General features: G+C 37.2%; 1 protein-coding gene across 4 annotated transcripts in view; it reads left to right on the forward strand.

The window, feature by feature from the left end:
- The first annotated feature begins 1065 nt into the window (after window positions 1-1065).
- The window catches only part of RASSF6 (Ras association domain family member 6), a 58830-nt gene continuing 44843 nt past the window's right edge, over window positions 1066-15052 (forward strand). For all 4 annotated transcript variants that reach the window (XR_016509105.1, XM_090266770.1, XM_090266769.1 and 1 more), the window contains exons 1-2: window positions 1066-1120; window positions 11695-11793. Coding sequence is in view for 3 of the 4 variants with exons in the window: in XM_090266770.1 (XP_090122896.1) it covers window positions 11735-11793 (59 nt within the window). In the remaining variant the exon portion in view is untranslated. The remainder of the gene's footprint in view (window positions 1121-11694; window positions 11794-15052) is intronic.

A 15052-nucleotide genomic window follows, 5' to 3' on the forward strand; every position in this document is an offset into this window, starting at 1 on the left:
ACTGATCTTATTTAATTTCAAATAAAAATAAAAAACTTTGTTATTTTGATAATTTTCAGAGAAATTCTTTTTTCTTTTCTCTCTTTCTTTTTTTTTCTTTCTTTCTTTCTACTGTGTCAATGCCTTTATCCACTCATTTTTTAAAATTGAGGTATAGTTGACATATAACATTATTTTAATTTCAGGTGTACAACATAATAATTTAATATTTGTATATATTGCAAAATGATCACCACAGTAAGTCTAGTTAACTAGTCCTTGGTGGCATTCTTGAAATTGGAGGTCCTGAAGAAAAGCAAAATCCCCAAATCCAATTCAATAGGTAGCATCTAAATCATTACTAATTCCCTCTTTTATACTTTATTACAATAGTTTTCAAACTTTGACGTCTACCTGATTCTTCCAAGGAGCTTGTAAAGAAATACAGATGCCTGCCCAGCCAGACCTGATCAGAGTCTCTCAGGTGCTGAAGCCCTGTTGAGGGTAGCAGGTTATACTGGGGGTTTCTGGTGCACTCAGAGGTGTGAGAAGCATGGTCCTGGGTGAAAAGGTGCTGGTGGGTAAAGGAAGCAGAAAAAAGAAAAAAGAAAGAAAGAACAAAAAAGTATGAAATTTCTAATTAGAAGAGAACATTTAAAAAAGAAAGGTGAATAATGACATTAAGTCCTAGTCCAGGTCAGTATTTATATAGGCTATTTCTCTATAATCTGGATAGAGTAGATATTAGGATCAGTCCAATTCAGTGGTTAAAGCGTTAATCAGACCCTCGATTCACTTCTCAAAATGTGTGACCAGGAGCAAAGAAGTGTCTCTATCAGCTGATCCTAAGTAAAAAAGTAAACTCCCAACATGCACTGAGGCACAGGGAGTGGCTCAGGTTTCTGACAGTTCCCTGCGGTGGTGAAAAAAAAGTAATAATTAACAAACAGCTTCTTGGGCTTGATGACCTTGTGTGTGCAGGAGGATTGCCTGCCGGGAGCAGAACCCCAGCGGTGCTCAGGTTAGCCCTGTGGCCCCTCCTCCTGTTCTGGGCACGGACCTCCAGGACAGGTGGGAGCGCGCTGATTTTCGGCCAGTTTGTGACCCAGCAGAAGAGCGAAGCAACTTCAGCCCAACTAAGGTAAAAAGGCCCTTCTGCTCACAGTGTGAATAACAGGTGAAAACGGGGGTAGGGAAAAGCAGAATCTACAGCCAGCCCTGTTGAATGCATCTGCAACCTGAAACCCGGACATTACTTTTTCTCTTGATTTTTTTCAGAGTGCTCTTTCCCGACCAAGGTATGCACGTGAGGAGAGGAAAAAGGAGGGAGGGAGCCGGGAAGGTCGGGGGCGGGGGGTTAGTGTGACCACTGAGCCCCTCCTCCCTTTTTTCCAGGGAAATAGTTCAGTGAGCACTTGGGAATTGCACTTACTCTCTCAGAAATACTAGACTCCTGCATGACATCTTCCTTTCTCTGAGGGTTCTTAGGGTTACAACATTGTATTGAATCAGCAGTTATGAAAGGTCTTTTTAATTGAGGGTTCAGCTAAACTTTTGTTTGTTTCCACAAAACTACAGAGACATCTCCCTCACAAACACACACACACACACACACACACACACACACACACACCACCACCGCCACCACCACCACCAACAACAACAAAAAATTGAAAAGGATCTCTGATATAAGACCACACAAAACAGTGAAAGAAATTAAATGGAAGTCTGTGAGTTATGGATAAAATTCAGAGGCAGGAGAGCCATAGGTTCAAGTCGTGGCTTTGTGACTTAGCATTTTGTCCCTTAGCAAGTTACTTAACTTATCCAAGCCTTAGTTTGTTATCTATAAACATGAGCATCCTAACAGGATCTACCAATAAGGCTTAGATGGGTATTAAATACTTAGCAAGTGTTCTATAAATAGCACTAAGAAATAAGCTGCTCTGCCAAATGGGCCAGATCAGGAAGCATGAGCTGAGCTGGGGAGACTGTAGACGTTGGGGAGGTACTGGAGTTGAACTGGTTTTCAGAGAGTGGATCCAAGACATGAGAGCAGATGGCAAGTGGGAAAGTATCACCTTCCTTAGTACCAACGAAATCATCTGACTTCTTGCCATTTTTGTCAAATAGAGTAGATGGTGGTGAATTCAAACTTATTTGCTACTCAATGACTTTTACTTTGGAAAAGTCACATTTATATTCATCTGTTATTTCAAATATAAAATATAATATAAAATACAATTTTAATTGGAGAATTGCACACAATCCTATATTGTGGAACCCGTGATGTTTGAGTTTTATAAGAGAGATTGCTTCTTGAATAACTGGAGAAATTAGACCATAGAGTTCATGTCTTTACACTGTAGCACATTATCATACTGTTTGTATTGAAGTGATATTGACTTGCATTTGTGCTGATGGTCAAAAATATAAAAGAAAGAGACCTGTTTTTTGTTGGTCTTTGCCTCTTAAACTTAAATTATAGGCAAGAGACCTTATTTTATAAAATTTTATTTAAAGGGCATTTTATTAATGCTGTTAGTTTTATTAATGTTGATAACTTTGAGGAAGGGGCAGATGTAGTAGCTGTGACTAGCAAAGCATTTTCATTGATGAATATGTATCATTTTATTTATCAATGTAAAACATTTAAGTGGTTTGCAGTTAATCGTAGTTTAATGTCATTTTTTTTGAATACTGATACTACCTGACCTTCTTAAATTTATTTTTTATTTAAGACTAGTTGTTTACAACCTTATATTGGTTATATTAGTTTCAGGTGTATAATACAGTGATTCAATATTTTTATACTTTGCAATGTGATTACCCCACTAATTCTAGTAATCAGCTATCACTGTGTAACTTTATCACAATATTATTGGCTATATTCCCCTTCCCCTTTTCATCCGGAATCCCCCTTCCCCTCCCTTCTGGTAAGTATCCCTTGGTTTCTGTTTTTATGAGTCTCTTTTTGTTTTGTTTTGTTTTAGATTCCACGTATAAGTGAAACCATGCAGTCTTTATCCTTCTCTGCCTGACTTATTTCACTTAGCATAATGCCCTCTAAATCCATTCATGTGTCATAAATGGCAAGAATTCATTATTTCTTTATTGCTGTGTAATATTCCATTGTATACATGAGGGTGGGAAAAAGTGGGCTTACAATTTTTCTCATGGAAAAGACATGCAGCTTATGATTATTACAATAGCAAATAAAATGTGTTTCATACACTCACAACTGTAAATCTACCTTTGTCCACTCCTGTATATGCCACATCTTTTTTATTCATCTATCAATAGACATGATTTTTTTCAAATGGTAGCGTTAAATTCTCCAATGTACTTATAATTGGATATTGACTGGAAAATTGTGGATAGACTTCTAAAGCCAGACAAACTGAACTTTACTACATTATTGTCTTCCAGGGTCTGATTGCATTTAGTATGGTTTAGCTACAAACATAAAAGAACCACTAACTGGAGGTAAATCTTCCTACTGTTTTAGTATACATATGTTTTTCTACTATTTCTGATGTATATAACATTTTATCATAAACTATTAAATGTTTTGGGAGAGAGGGTGATTAAGAAAAAATTGACTTTTGAAATATATTCAAAATAGTACAACATTATGTAATATGTCTTTTAGAAATGTAATATAAAAATTTACATCTGATATTTGTTTAACTTCCTAAAATAGAAAGCATATTATACTTTTAATTGAAACAGAACTCTAATGATAACATTCAATTTGCTTGTATAGATTCATTGGTCACAATGCAGACAGAGAATTTAAGATTGTTAGAGATACATGGGTTTCATATAAAACTTTAGGTTTTTAAAAAATATTCAGGTATGGATCGATTGAAAATACAACCCCTGAGAAAAAAACGTCTTCTGAATATTCTCTCTTCGCAGTCAAGTCTAGGGTTAGAGAGGGTTAGGCTCTTTACAAAAATTAATCTTACGTCTTTCAAAGCTATCAAACGTAGTGATTTCATCACTTTGTAACATCATCTCAAGTACCAAACTAATACTACTGCTTTCATAAAGGCATCTTCTTTTTAAGTGATACAGGTGTTCTTTTAGCAGCTGAAATGGCCGAAGGACAACTTCATCATCATCCCAGAGCCTAGTAATTGGACCTCAGGAGAAGAGCCCAGTTCTTTTGCAGACAGCATATGAACAGGAGAGATGAGTCAGGATACTTATTAAATCAACCTTAGAATCTCCTCTTAGAAAGTTAGATAAAGTGAAAAATCCTTGAGTTGTACCACAGCAGCAATTCCAGAAGATGCATTGGCAGGCTGAGCAGCTTCCTTCCAGACTGTGCTGGCAAGAAGCTTTGAGTCCGGACATGGCTTAAAGCTACTTTGCTGCTGCTACTACTCTTGCTTCCCTCACTTCCCTGAGGGCACTCTAGGAAGAACAAAACACATGGCCTTAGCACTGTGTAAATATGTAATAGGATATTAAAAGCTTGGTATTTCAAATTAGATTCTACTTGAACTGAGAGCAATGGCACGCTCACAAAGAAGTCTGCTTGTTTGAGCCACATCCTGTTTAGTCCTGTCTTAATTCAGGCATTGTGATACATTTTTTCATTTTTACATCAAAACAAACATTTCCTAACTGCAATCAATATCACTTAATAAAATGATAGTTTATATATACTCCAACTCTTAACTTTTACCATCTCTGCAAATGAGACACATTCTTTACAGAGTAAAAAAATGTAGCCAAATGTTTCCCAGAAACCACACATTTCTTGACTCCTTTGGATAATGTGTAGAAATAACAGTGTTTTTTTCTGATGTCCTTAAAATGAGATAATTGTATATAGATATTTTCTTCTCAACTACAAGATTCTAGCTTAGAGAAAACTTCATTTTCTTTAGAGCTTTATTTCAGATCAGAATACATATTTGTAACTTTCCATTGCTTCTTCAAGCCAAAACAATAATTAAAAAAAGAACTGCATGAGTGTACAACCTTGAATATAATCTTACTTCATAATTGAAACATACACTTGCTTTTCTGATGTGTTATTTTTTTTTTTTAGTAACTTTTATGGAATATGTTATACATGTTCTTTGCATATGATTTTAAAAGTAGTTATGAAATAATAATTATCACTTAGTTTCATAACTCTCAACTTTACTGTTAATATTTTATACACCTCCCCATATACTGAATATATTTATTATTTTACATATGTTTTATCTATATACTTGTATATATATATACTTAGATATCTATACTCATTCTACATAATAGAAAACTGAAATAAGTAATAATTCTATTCTAAAGGAGCAAATAGTCAAATAAAATAAAATAAAATATACTAGTTAAAAAGAGAAAGCTGTAAGTAATTAGAAAGCTGCAGATATTTTCCTGTGAAAGTTCAGTGACAGCAGAAATTCTCTTTGGCTAGAGAATCTAGGGAATTTAACATCTGTATTTTTTTTTTAATTCATTGTAAATTATGACATCCTGACGCTGCATGCACCCACTGACCTCAGAAACAAGGCCTTGCACACAAAGATATAGGCTATACTTCCTGTGGTTGGCATGGGAGTGGAGCCAGAGAAGGAACTCATGAAATATTTGTTGACTATACAAAGGAGAGAACCAAATTTTCCACTTTTAAGCAAGTAACCATTTAATTAATCCATGCTTGAGCACAGGAAGGTACTTTAAATGACTGGCCCATCTGAGCTAATTGCAGCTTGGGCTCCCCTTCTACCCTCTGGCTTCCTTCTGGTAACTGGCCAGTGAGGGCAAGCCCACATGCAGACAGGGTACAGAGCAGGGGGAGGCCACCACCAGCGCTGCTGCCCACACACTCAGTGCTCCCGTTCTGCCTGCTCAGGCTTCTGGTCTGTCTGCTGCTCAGACCCATTCTACCTGCCTAGACTCTTTCCTTCCCTGCGGAGCCACCTTGGCTGATGTGAACCTAGTACTTTTGGAGCTGTTTATTTTTCCAGAACTTAATTGCTAACCTACCTAATTACTATCCCTTGAGTTCCATTCTGTCTGGACAAAATGAAAAAATAAATAACCACACTTATTAAATAAACAATCTTATTGCGTACCCAATCTAATCCATAAGCTCTGGCACCAGGACTGAAGAGTCTTCCAGTAAAGTACAAAGATTTATAACAACTGCCTTCCTCTTCAAGTCATAGTTTATTATGGTCTCTCAAAATAATTGTGAATGTCCAAAGTAAGAACTCTAGGCGTCTATATCTATAATTTTTCCTGTTTTTATAAATCCATCCCTGCTAATCATGACCTCTGTTATCCTTCCCTTAAGTCTTTAGATTTAGCTCAGATGCTTAAATCTACCAACTCTTTATAATTTAAATCTACCAAGTCTTTATAATTTAAAAGATATTCACAAGGGCCTAGACAGGTTTTAATTTGCTATGAATCATGGTTAATGGAAATGGAGAGGGAAAACTATGAGTTCATAGATCTATTTATCACTTCAGCAATTAACAATAAAATGAGACCTTTACCAAATCACATTTTTACCTTTCAGGTATTTAGACTGTTTGAATATTTTGCTTAGCCAATTTTTCTATTCAGACGTGATCAATATTATCAATATTATTTCTTATTCAATTACCATTTGCAGCCTAAGAACAAAAATTTTATCCTGTTTTTTTCTTCCCTAAATTCCATTCAATTGTGTTTCTTCCTAAGGTTAGACAATAATGTTAAGAGCTTTGAAATCCTTTAATCCCATTTGAAATCTTCTGCTTAGCTTCAGCATAGATCATGAGTTTACAGAGCTGTTGTTTGCCATCTCTAATGAAACCTTAGCTATTTTATAACAAATAGGAAGCCAGTCAGGAAGCCACTGCAATGATTCTTCAGCCCATCACCATCAATTTGCACTTTGTGATTGGAAGAGGCTTCCGTAAGGTGGTTCTTCCATTCCAGATATCTCCAGCTTCTAGTCTCAGCTAAAACTCCATTTTAACTGTGGTCTAGAAAAATTTTATCATTGATTCATAATCCTTTGGGATTACATTTAGTCAGTCACTTTACAAATAATTGAGTTCTTTCCATGTTCCAGGCAAAATTTTAATAGTTGGATATACATACAAATTTTAAAAAGCTCCTATTGTAAGAAATTAATGTTGTAGTTAAGGATGATGGACAATGTAAATATATAAGATCCTTTTAGAGACTGTTATGTAACTAGGTGAAAATAATGTAAAAGTGATGAAGACTTGCTAGGGAAAGCCTCTGAGAGAAGAGACACTTGGGCAGAGACCCGTGTGATGGGAAATCGGCAGTCATGTGACATCAGGGGAGCAGGGGCTCCAACTAAGAGGAGCAACAAGTTTAAATCCCTGAGACAGGAATAAGCTTAGGAGGTGACTGAAAACCAGAAAAAGGGCCAATGTAAATGAAATGGAATTAGTGAGGGAAAAAGGGGAGTGAATGTTGAAGAGATTGACAGAACCTTGTGGGTCATTATAAGGAGGTTTTATTTTATTCTAGTTAATTTTGGAAGTCTTCAAGGTTTTAATCATGGGATGACAATATCTGATTCAAACTTTAAAATTATCTTGCTAGACGCTGTGTGGAGAATGGGATACTGGTCACAATGTGCATGCAGGGAGACCAGTCAGGAGGCTGATGGAATAATCCGGGAGAAAGATGATGGCGGTTTGGCTCAAAGTGGTGGCTTTGGAAATCGAAGCTTGTGAGTTCAGGTTACATATGAAGGTACAATCGGTAAAAGTTATGTCTGGATTGGAATCTGGTTATGATGAAAGAGGAAAAAATAAGGCTGAGTCTTAATTCTGGTGCTTCATGGGGTAGATAGGGAAGAAATGTGGAGGTGGGAATTTTGGACCATGCGAAAAGGTCAGTGGTTCTGTTTTGGCCACGTGGATATTGAGGTGGCTGTTAGACATCCAGAGGGATTAAGTAGGTAGCAACGTGGGTCTGGAGCTCAGCAGAGAGGCTGGGCTGAAGATGGACTAGATTACTTGGAAGAAAGTGTAGACAGGACGGCCAAGGACAGAACAAGCCAGCATTTTGCGATTGTTAGAGAAGTCAGCAGAGGAGGCTGATACGTTGAGGCCTATGAGACGGCAAGAAAATAAGGCAGGGTTGTTGTGATTGTTTTAAAAAGCCTTCAGAAAAGAGATGTTTGAAAAGGAGGGAACAATCAACCTTATCAAATGCTGAGAAGAGGCAGAGAAAATAATGAGAGAAAATAAACAATTGGCATGTAGGAGGAGAGGTGCTAGGAGGGGTAAATTAAAGAAATAGATGATAAATAATCTGGATTCAGAAGGAAGAAGGTAGTGTTTGGGCAGCAAGGTGGCCACTGGGGAAATCTTTCTAGGGAGTATCAGTAACTTTTTTTTGCCGGTGATTACATTGACAAATCTAGGGACAGAAGTCAGGTTTTAGAAGTAAGAACAAAGGCTGTGTAACCAAACAACCCAGACTAAATCCTGTGAATCAGTAACTGGAATTTGTGGGGCTCATGGAACATGCTGAGTCCCTGTCCCAAGGAAGCCTAAAATGCTTGCGTAGCTTCTGACCTACAGAGTTAATTTGCCCAGTTTGCTGAGCTTCTGACCCGTCCGGCTTTAGTGCTCTCCATGAGATCCCCTTGCTCCAATTATGTGCTATCAAAGAGGATGGCATTCCCAGCTAGAGAAACACATTCCTTCAGCAAGAGAATATGAGTAGAAAAGGTATAATAACTCAGTAACAACAATGCACAATGGAATGCAGAACGTGGCATCACAGCCGTATAGGTAACATGCTATGGGAGATTTGATAAGGTCCCACTTGCGCAAGGCCTAGAAAGAAGCAGACATCTGGACCTGTAGCGACGAGGGCCCTCTTGTGCAAAGGAACTGGTGAGAAGATTCAGTGGTTTGAGATTTCGTTAGACTAAAAGGCCTGATGTTAAAGAAAAGCTTCAATTTTGAGTTTGAAAAGGTAGGCTTGGGTGGAATTGCAGAAAGCCTGAAAGTCAGTTTAAGGAACTTGGGTGTATTTGCTTAAAAATGAGATCCCAGGAAGGTTTGTAAACAAGACAATGTGAAATAAGAATGGTAAAAGCATAATGGGAAACCAGTCAACTATTCACCTTAGAGACTACTACAATATGCCTGGTGAGGTGTACTCATAGCTTTCAAATACACTATAGAATTTCAAACTAACAATGTGCTACAAGGAAAAATATGCATCAGGAATTTTGTGAGGATAGCTTTTCTTCTTCTTTTTTATCTTATTGTATTTTATTTTGTATTGCTATTCTCCTGGAGAAAAAAGACGTGAAATATCTTCCACACACCCTACTCCAACCAAAATAATTAATTCAGATGGGAAAGAAGGAAATTTCTCCCTTTCTTTTTTTAAGTAAAAAATAAATGATCTTTTCTCTCCAGCATACCTTTTTATTCTGCTATAACCCTTGTGATTCTATAGGCTTTAAACAATGGTAATTCAATATTCCATTTTTGCAAGATGGAATAACTAGAAATTATTATACTTAAAATCTCTGGTCATACCTTAATGTCACTTACATGAAGACCTAAAGGAGGATATTATTAATGTCTGGCCACAGTTTCCAGAGCCTGAAGGCGACTTCAAGGATGTTACATCATGCTCAATCAACCCTGCAAGTCTGAGCGTGATTTTAGCTGCCTGAAAACTTAAAATCATGTTTACAGGAATGGGCAGAGTTCAGCCAGTTTGGATTGAATTTCTGTAATAGAATGAATATGTTTCTTTGCATAAAATCTCTCAGGAGAAAGTTCTTCCCAGAAATACTCCCAAAACAAGCTTACCAAATTGGTCCATCCTTTCTTGCCTTGGGCCACTTATTTCATAGTTTTTCAGTTTACCTAGTACAGTTTTCTCTTTTCTTCACACCTCCGAACATTGCCTTAAGATCTCCTCTCTACTACAGCTATCTTGTATTCCCATATTGCCACAAAAAGTTCAGTGATTACAAAATGCCTCTTTCTGGATGACAGAAGCCTCTGGGATTTAATATCTTTCTAAAGAAGATAACACTGAACTGCTAAGGAAGCAGACGTTTAAACCTGACTATATTTTTTTCTCCACCAGATTCTAGAAATTTTATTTGAAGATATAGTAACAGCAAGACATCTAAATTTTTTAAATAAGTTTCTGGAGATTTTACTATAAAATATAACCAGCAAGCCTTCATAAACATTATTCCAGTTGGGCAGAATTCTTCATGTGGCTTCTCTTTCTTTATCTTTATACTCCTCAATAAAATATAAGCTCTGCAGCAGCTTTAGACATGTCCACCCCTATGAATTTATACAGAGATGGAATAGGAGGATAACTTTTAAATCACTAAAAACCTGGTCATCTCAGAACTGTGGATAAATTGAAAAATGAAAAAAAAAAAATCCTGAGGTTGTATTACAAATCGAACACTAAAAATTCAGAAATAAGATTCTTTATAATAGGAGTAATGCCGAATTTGAACAAACTAGATACATTCCTTACCAGGAGTGTAGCTAAGGTGGCCATCAACTCTGTAAAGTGATTATCAGCATAACTTTGACCCAGGATTCTTCTTATAAATTTGCAAATGGTTAGCATTTATCATGGGCCAGCATTGTGGCTTGTATTGCACTTTCATAGAAATATTGTTCATCCCTGGCTGCCTTTCTCTCTCTCTCTCTCTATCCCTCAGTTGGCAGTCTCTCAAATTGATTATCCATGGAAAGACTGTTTGTCAAGTTATGCAATAATTCTTTATATGTCCTCTTTATCATCTTTCATTAGAGATTGTCAAAATTAAATTATATGTTCCTCTTCCTTTGTGACTATTTTCCTCAAATTGTATGAAGAATATAATTTTCAGTTTAAGATGGAAGACGATATCAAAAAAGACAAAATAGATTTATCTCAAAAGCACATGTTGGGTAATAAGAACAGGGGAAAACACCTAATCATCTAAAAACTTAAATGTGTTGGGGCTGAGGAAGGGGATGGGGAGACAGAAAAGAAAGCACATTGTCACTTGTTCCCGAAACAGATTATCTTATGAACAATCACGCAAAGGAGGGTTAGAGGATGCCACTTAGAAATATACTCACAGAGAGTTATAGCTAAAACTCTGGACTCTAAGCTTGTTTTCTTATAATTGAAGATTTTGGAGAACATCTATTTGCCCTCAAAATTAATTCCCTCAGAAAAAAGTCTTGAAAAGAATCTTAGCATGGACAGATTTATAGACAATAAAAAAAAAAAAAATTCAATCTGTATAATCTTTTCTAAACTATAAAAACTGGTGAAACAGAAAAAAAAATAAAGTCCTTGAAGACATTCAGGCCTTACTTCAAGTGATCTGTTCCACTACTTACTAAGTGTTTGAAATGGAGGTAATATGTCCATACCTTGCTGGGATGGTCTGAGAATTAAATGAGATAAGATCTATAAATTAGCTCACATACAGAGCATGAGATCCATAGCAGGCAAATGCCAAAAAATATCTTCCTTTTCCTTCCCTTGCAAACCCAACACTCATGCCCATACGTGAAACACTACTTAAATACTCTCCTCAAATACTTTTACACACCAGGAGCACACACAAAAAATACAATTTGGTCAGGAACTGATTTAGTCAGAAAATGATTTGTGAATGTATCGTAAGAACATATTATTAATATTATTCTAATGTTTTAGGGTGTCCTTACATGATCTCAGAAAGGGGGAAAAGCTGACTATGATGGCCCACCAGTGCTCTTCCTGGATCTTCGTCAATGAGAGGATGTTCCTTACTGGGTAACTATATGCCTGTCTTATATGTTATTCTAGTTGCCAGTCATTTGTACATTATACCCTAGCAGTATGCTACTCTAAGCATGATCTATGACCCACAAGATCAATTAATATAAAATCATCAGTTGAGACATTAAATAAGAAGTTTGAATAAATATGTTCCTAAAGATTGCCAAACCATAGCCTTTCATAGAACAATCACTCATATTTTATAAATTGTGGCCTAATTTCACTAATGGCTAAATTTATATTTTAGTTGGTACAATTCTCAGGAACAGCATTAAATAAAGGATCTAAGGCTACTCATAAATGATTTATCCAAAGAATTAGCCCTGGGACCCAACACAGGGCTTCCTGTCCTCTCCTCTCTCTCCCTTGTCCTCAGGACACACTTGTTCTTTACTGTTTCTTTCTAAACATTAGATTATGCAATATTTGGCCAACATCCACAGCTGTTTTCTCATACACAGCAAAGAGCATCTTGTGTTGCTGTGGGAATAATGAAGTGGGATGCAAAAATTATAAGAGAAAAGATGAACTTCACGTAGCTAGGGCAGCACCTGAGGAAGGGAAAGATTAAATGCTAAGCAAAAACAAGTGGCAGTGGACCATGACCCATGTCTTACAACAAAAAGAAACAAAGCCAAATTAATGAGAGAGAGTAGTGGATATAAATGGTGCAAAACTTGTAAACAGCAAAGCAGAGGGAAAAAATACAGTTAAAAATGGATAAAGTCACAGGTGGAGGACAGCATGAAGTATAAGGAAAAAGACATAAAGCAAGAGGTAGTGGATTCATTTATTCATTCCTCAAATACTTATTAACTGCTCCCCATGAACAAGTACTCCTTTTGATCCTGAGCATTTAGCAATGAGCCAAACAAAGGTTTTACCTTCATGGGTTTGCCTTCTAAAAAGCAACAGCAGTCCCTCCTTGTCTATGGTTTCACTTTCCACAATTTCAGTTACCTGCCATCTGAAAATATTAAATAGAAACTTCCAAAAATAAAAAAAATTGATGTTTTAAATTGTGTGTCATTCTGAGTAGTGTGATAAAATCTCACCACCCCACTCTGTCCTACCTGAGGCATGAGTCATCCTTTTGTTCAGAACATCTAAGCTGTATAGGCTTCCCACCCACTGGTCACTTAGTAGCCATCTCAGTTATCAGGTAGACTGCTCTGATGTCACAGTGCTTGTCTTCCAGTCACCCTTATTTTACTGAATAATGGTCCCAAAGCACTATATGAGTGATGTTGGCAATTTTGATATGCCAAAGAGAAACTGTAAGTGCTTCCTTTAAATATAAAGGTGAAAGTTCTCAACAAGAAAACATTTTTATGCTGAGATTGCCAAGATCTATGGTAAGAAAGAATCTTCCACCCATGAAATTGCCTAATATATAAATTAAACTTTATCATAGGCATGTATGTATAGGAAAAACACAGTGTACATAGGGTTTGGTACTATCTGCAGTTTCTAGCATCCAATTGGGGTCTTAGAATGTATCCCCCACAGATAAGGGGGGCCAACTGTACAGTCAATATGTTAAGATAAATGAGGAACTATATACTATTAAATGCTGAAAGGTATGAAGAACAAAAATAAAGCAGGAGAGGGAGTATGGAGTTCTGAGAGTGGAGAGACGGGCTGATATTTTATATCAGATAACCAGGGAAGTCCGCAGTGAGAAAGTAACTTTAGAATAAAAACCAGGAGGTGACTGAGCAAGCTGTGTGGGTAGCTGGCTGGGATCATCCAGACAAAGGGGACAGCAAGTTCACAGACCTGAGGCAGAGACACTTGTTGTAAAGGAGGAGGAAGCAAGTGTGGAGAAGTGCAGAAAGGACAGCTGAAGTTGAAGTTAGAGACATAATGGGGCCAGACATGGGGGGTCTCAGAAGCCGTTGTGAGACTCTGTGTTTCCCACTTACACAATGAGAAGTCATTGAAGGATATTGTGTACATGGGTGACTGTATCAGTCTGGCTGTTAAGTTAAGAGCAGATTGAAGAAGATACAAGAGTAGAAACTGAGAAACTGTCAAGGAGCTGCTAGTCCAGGGTAGAGATGATAGTGCTTTTGTCCCAGGTGGCAGCAGTGTACGGGTAGAGGGGAAAAGGGTCAGATTCTGGATACATTATGAAGAAAGAGACAATAGGATTTCCTGAAGATTTAGGTGTAGTATGTGAAAGAAAGAATAATCAAGCATGATTCCAAGGGTCTAGAAGAATAGAGTTAAAATTTTCTGATATTATAAAGACTATAGGAGGAGCAGGTTTAGGGTAGAATATTAGGAGTTCAGAATGAGTAAGATCAGCAAGGAAATAAGCGTAAACAGAGAAGATTCAAGATCCAAGGTTAGAAAACTGTGAAATAAAGTAGAAAAAGAGGAAACAAGAAGGCAAGAAAGAAGTATGCTGGATGCAAAGTAAGCAAAGTAACTGTGGAGACTGTACAGGGAGGAAGAGCAGTGATGGGGTGGGCAATATAGCAGATTACATATATTCAAGGTCTGTCCAGAAAGTATACAGCCATGTACTATGAAAAAATAGAGACATTTATTGAAGAAGATACAAGAAACATTGTACATAAGACAATGTACGCCTCAGTCCTCTTCAAAGTAGGCACCTCGGGACCTCACACAGTTCTCCCAATCACAATCTACTGCCTGGTTGTATTTTTCTGAATCTCATCAACAGTCTAAAATATCTTCCCCTTCAATGGTGATTTTAGTTTTGGGAAAAGCCAGAAGTCACAGGGAGCCAAATCTGGGCTGTAGAGGGGCTCAGTCACCTGGGTGATTTGATGTTTCGCAAAAAAACTCTACGCGAGATGTGATGCATGAGCGGGCGTGTTGTTGTGGCCACTCACCAGTTGCCCATAGCTGCAGCCTTCTGAATCATCTAACTAGTTTCCATGAAGGAATATTCAAGCTTAATGAAAAATTTAATGCAGATCCATTGCACTACTCGCTCAATAATTTTGAATGCAACGGCCACACATACATATTCTCATTTAATGGCGTCTACGGCCCCCATTGATCAGTACAATGAAGTCATCATTGTTCACACATGTGCGTTCCAGTCCATTCACCTTCACTGCCAGGTTACATTTATGTCACACAAACTGTTCTCATTATATTAACAATGGCTGCACTTTTTCTGGACAGAACTCATGTGTGTGTATGTATGTGTATGTGTGTGTATGTGTGTGTGCATGTGTGTGTGTGTGGTCTGTCCAGAAGGTATCCAGCCATGTCA

Source organism: Furipterus horrens, unplaced genomic scaffold, assembly GCF_987537825.1.
Source record: "Furipterus horrens unplaced genomic scaffold, mFurHor1.1.pri manual_scaffold_2, whole genome shotgun sequence".
NCBI classification, from domain to species: Eukaryota; Metazoa; Chordata; class Mammalia; order Chiroptera; family Furipteridae; genus Furipterus; species Furipterus horrens.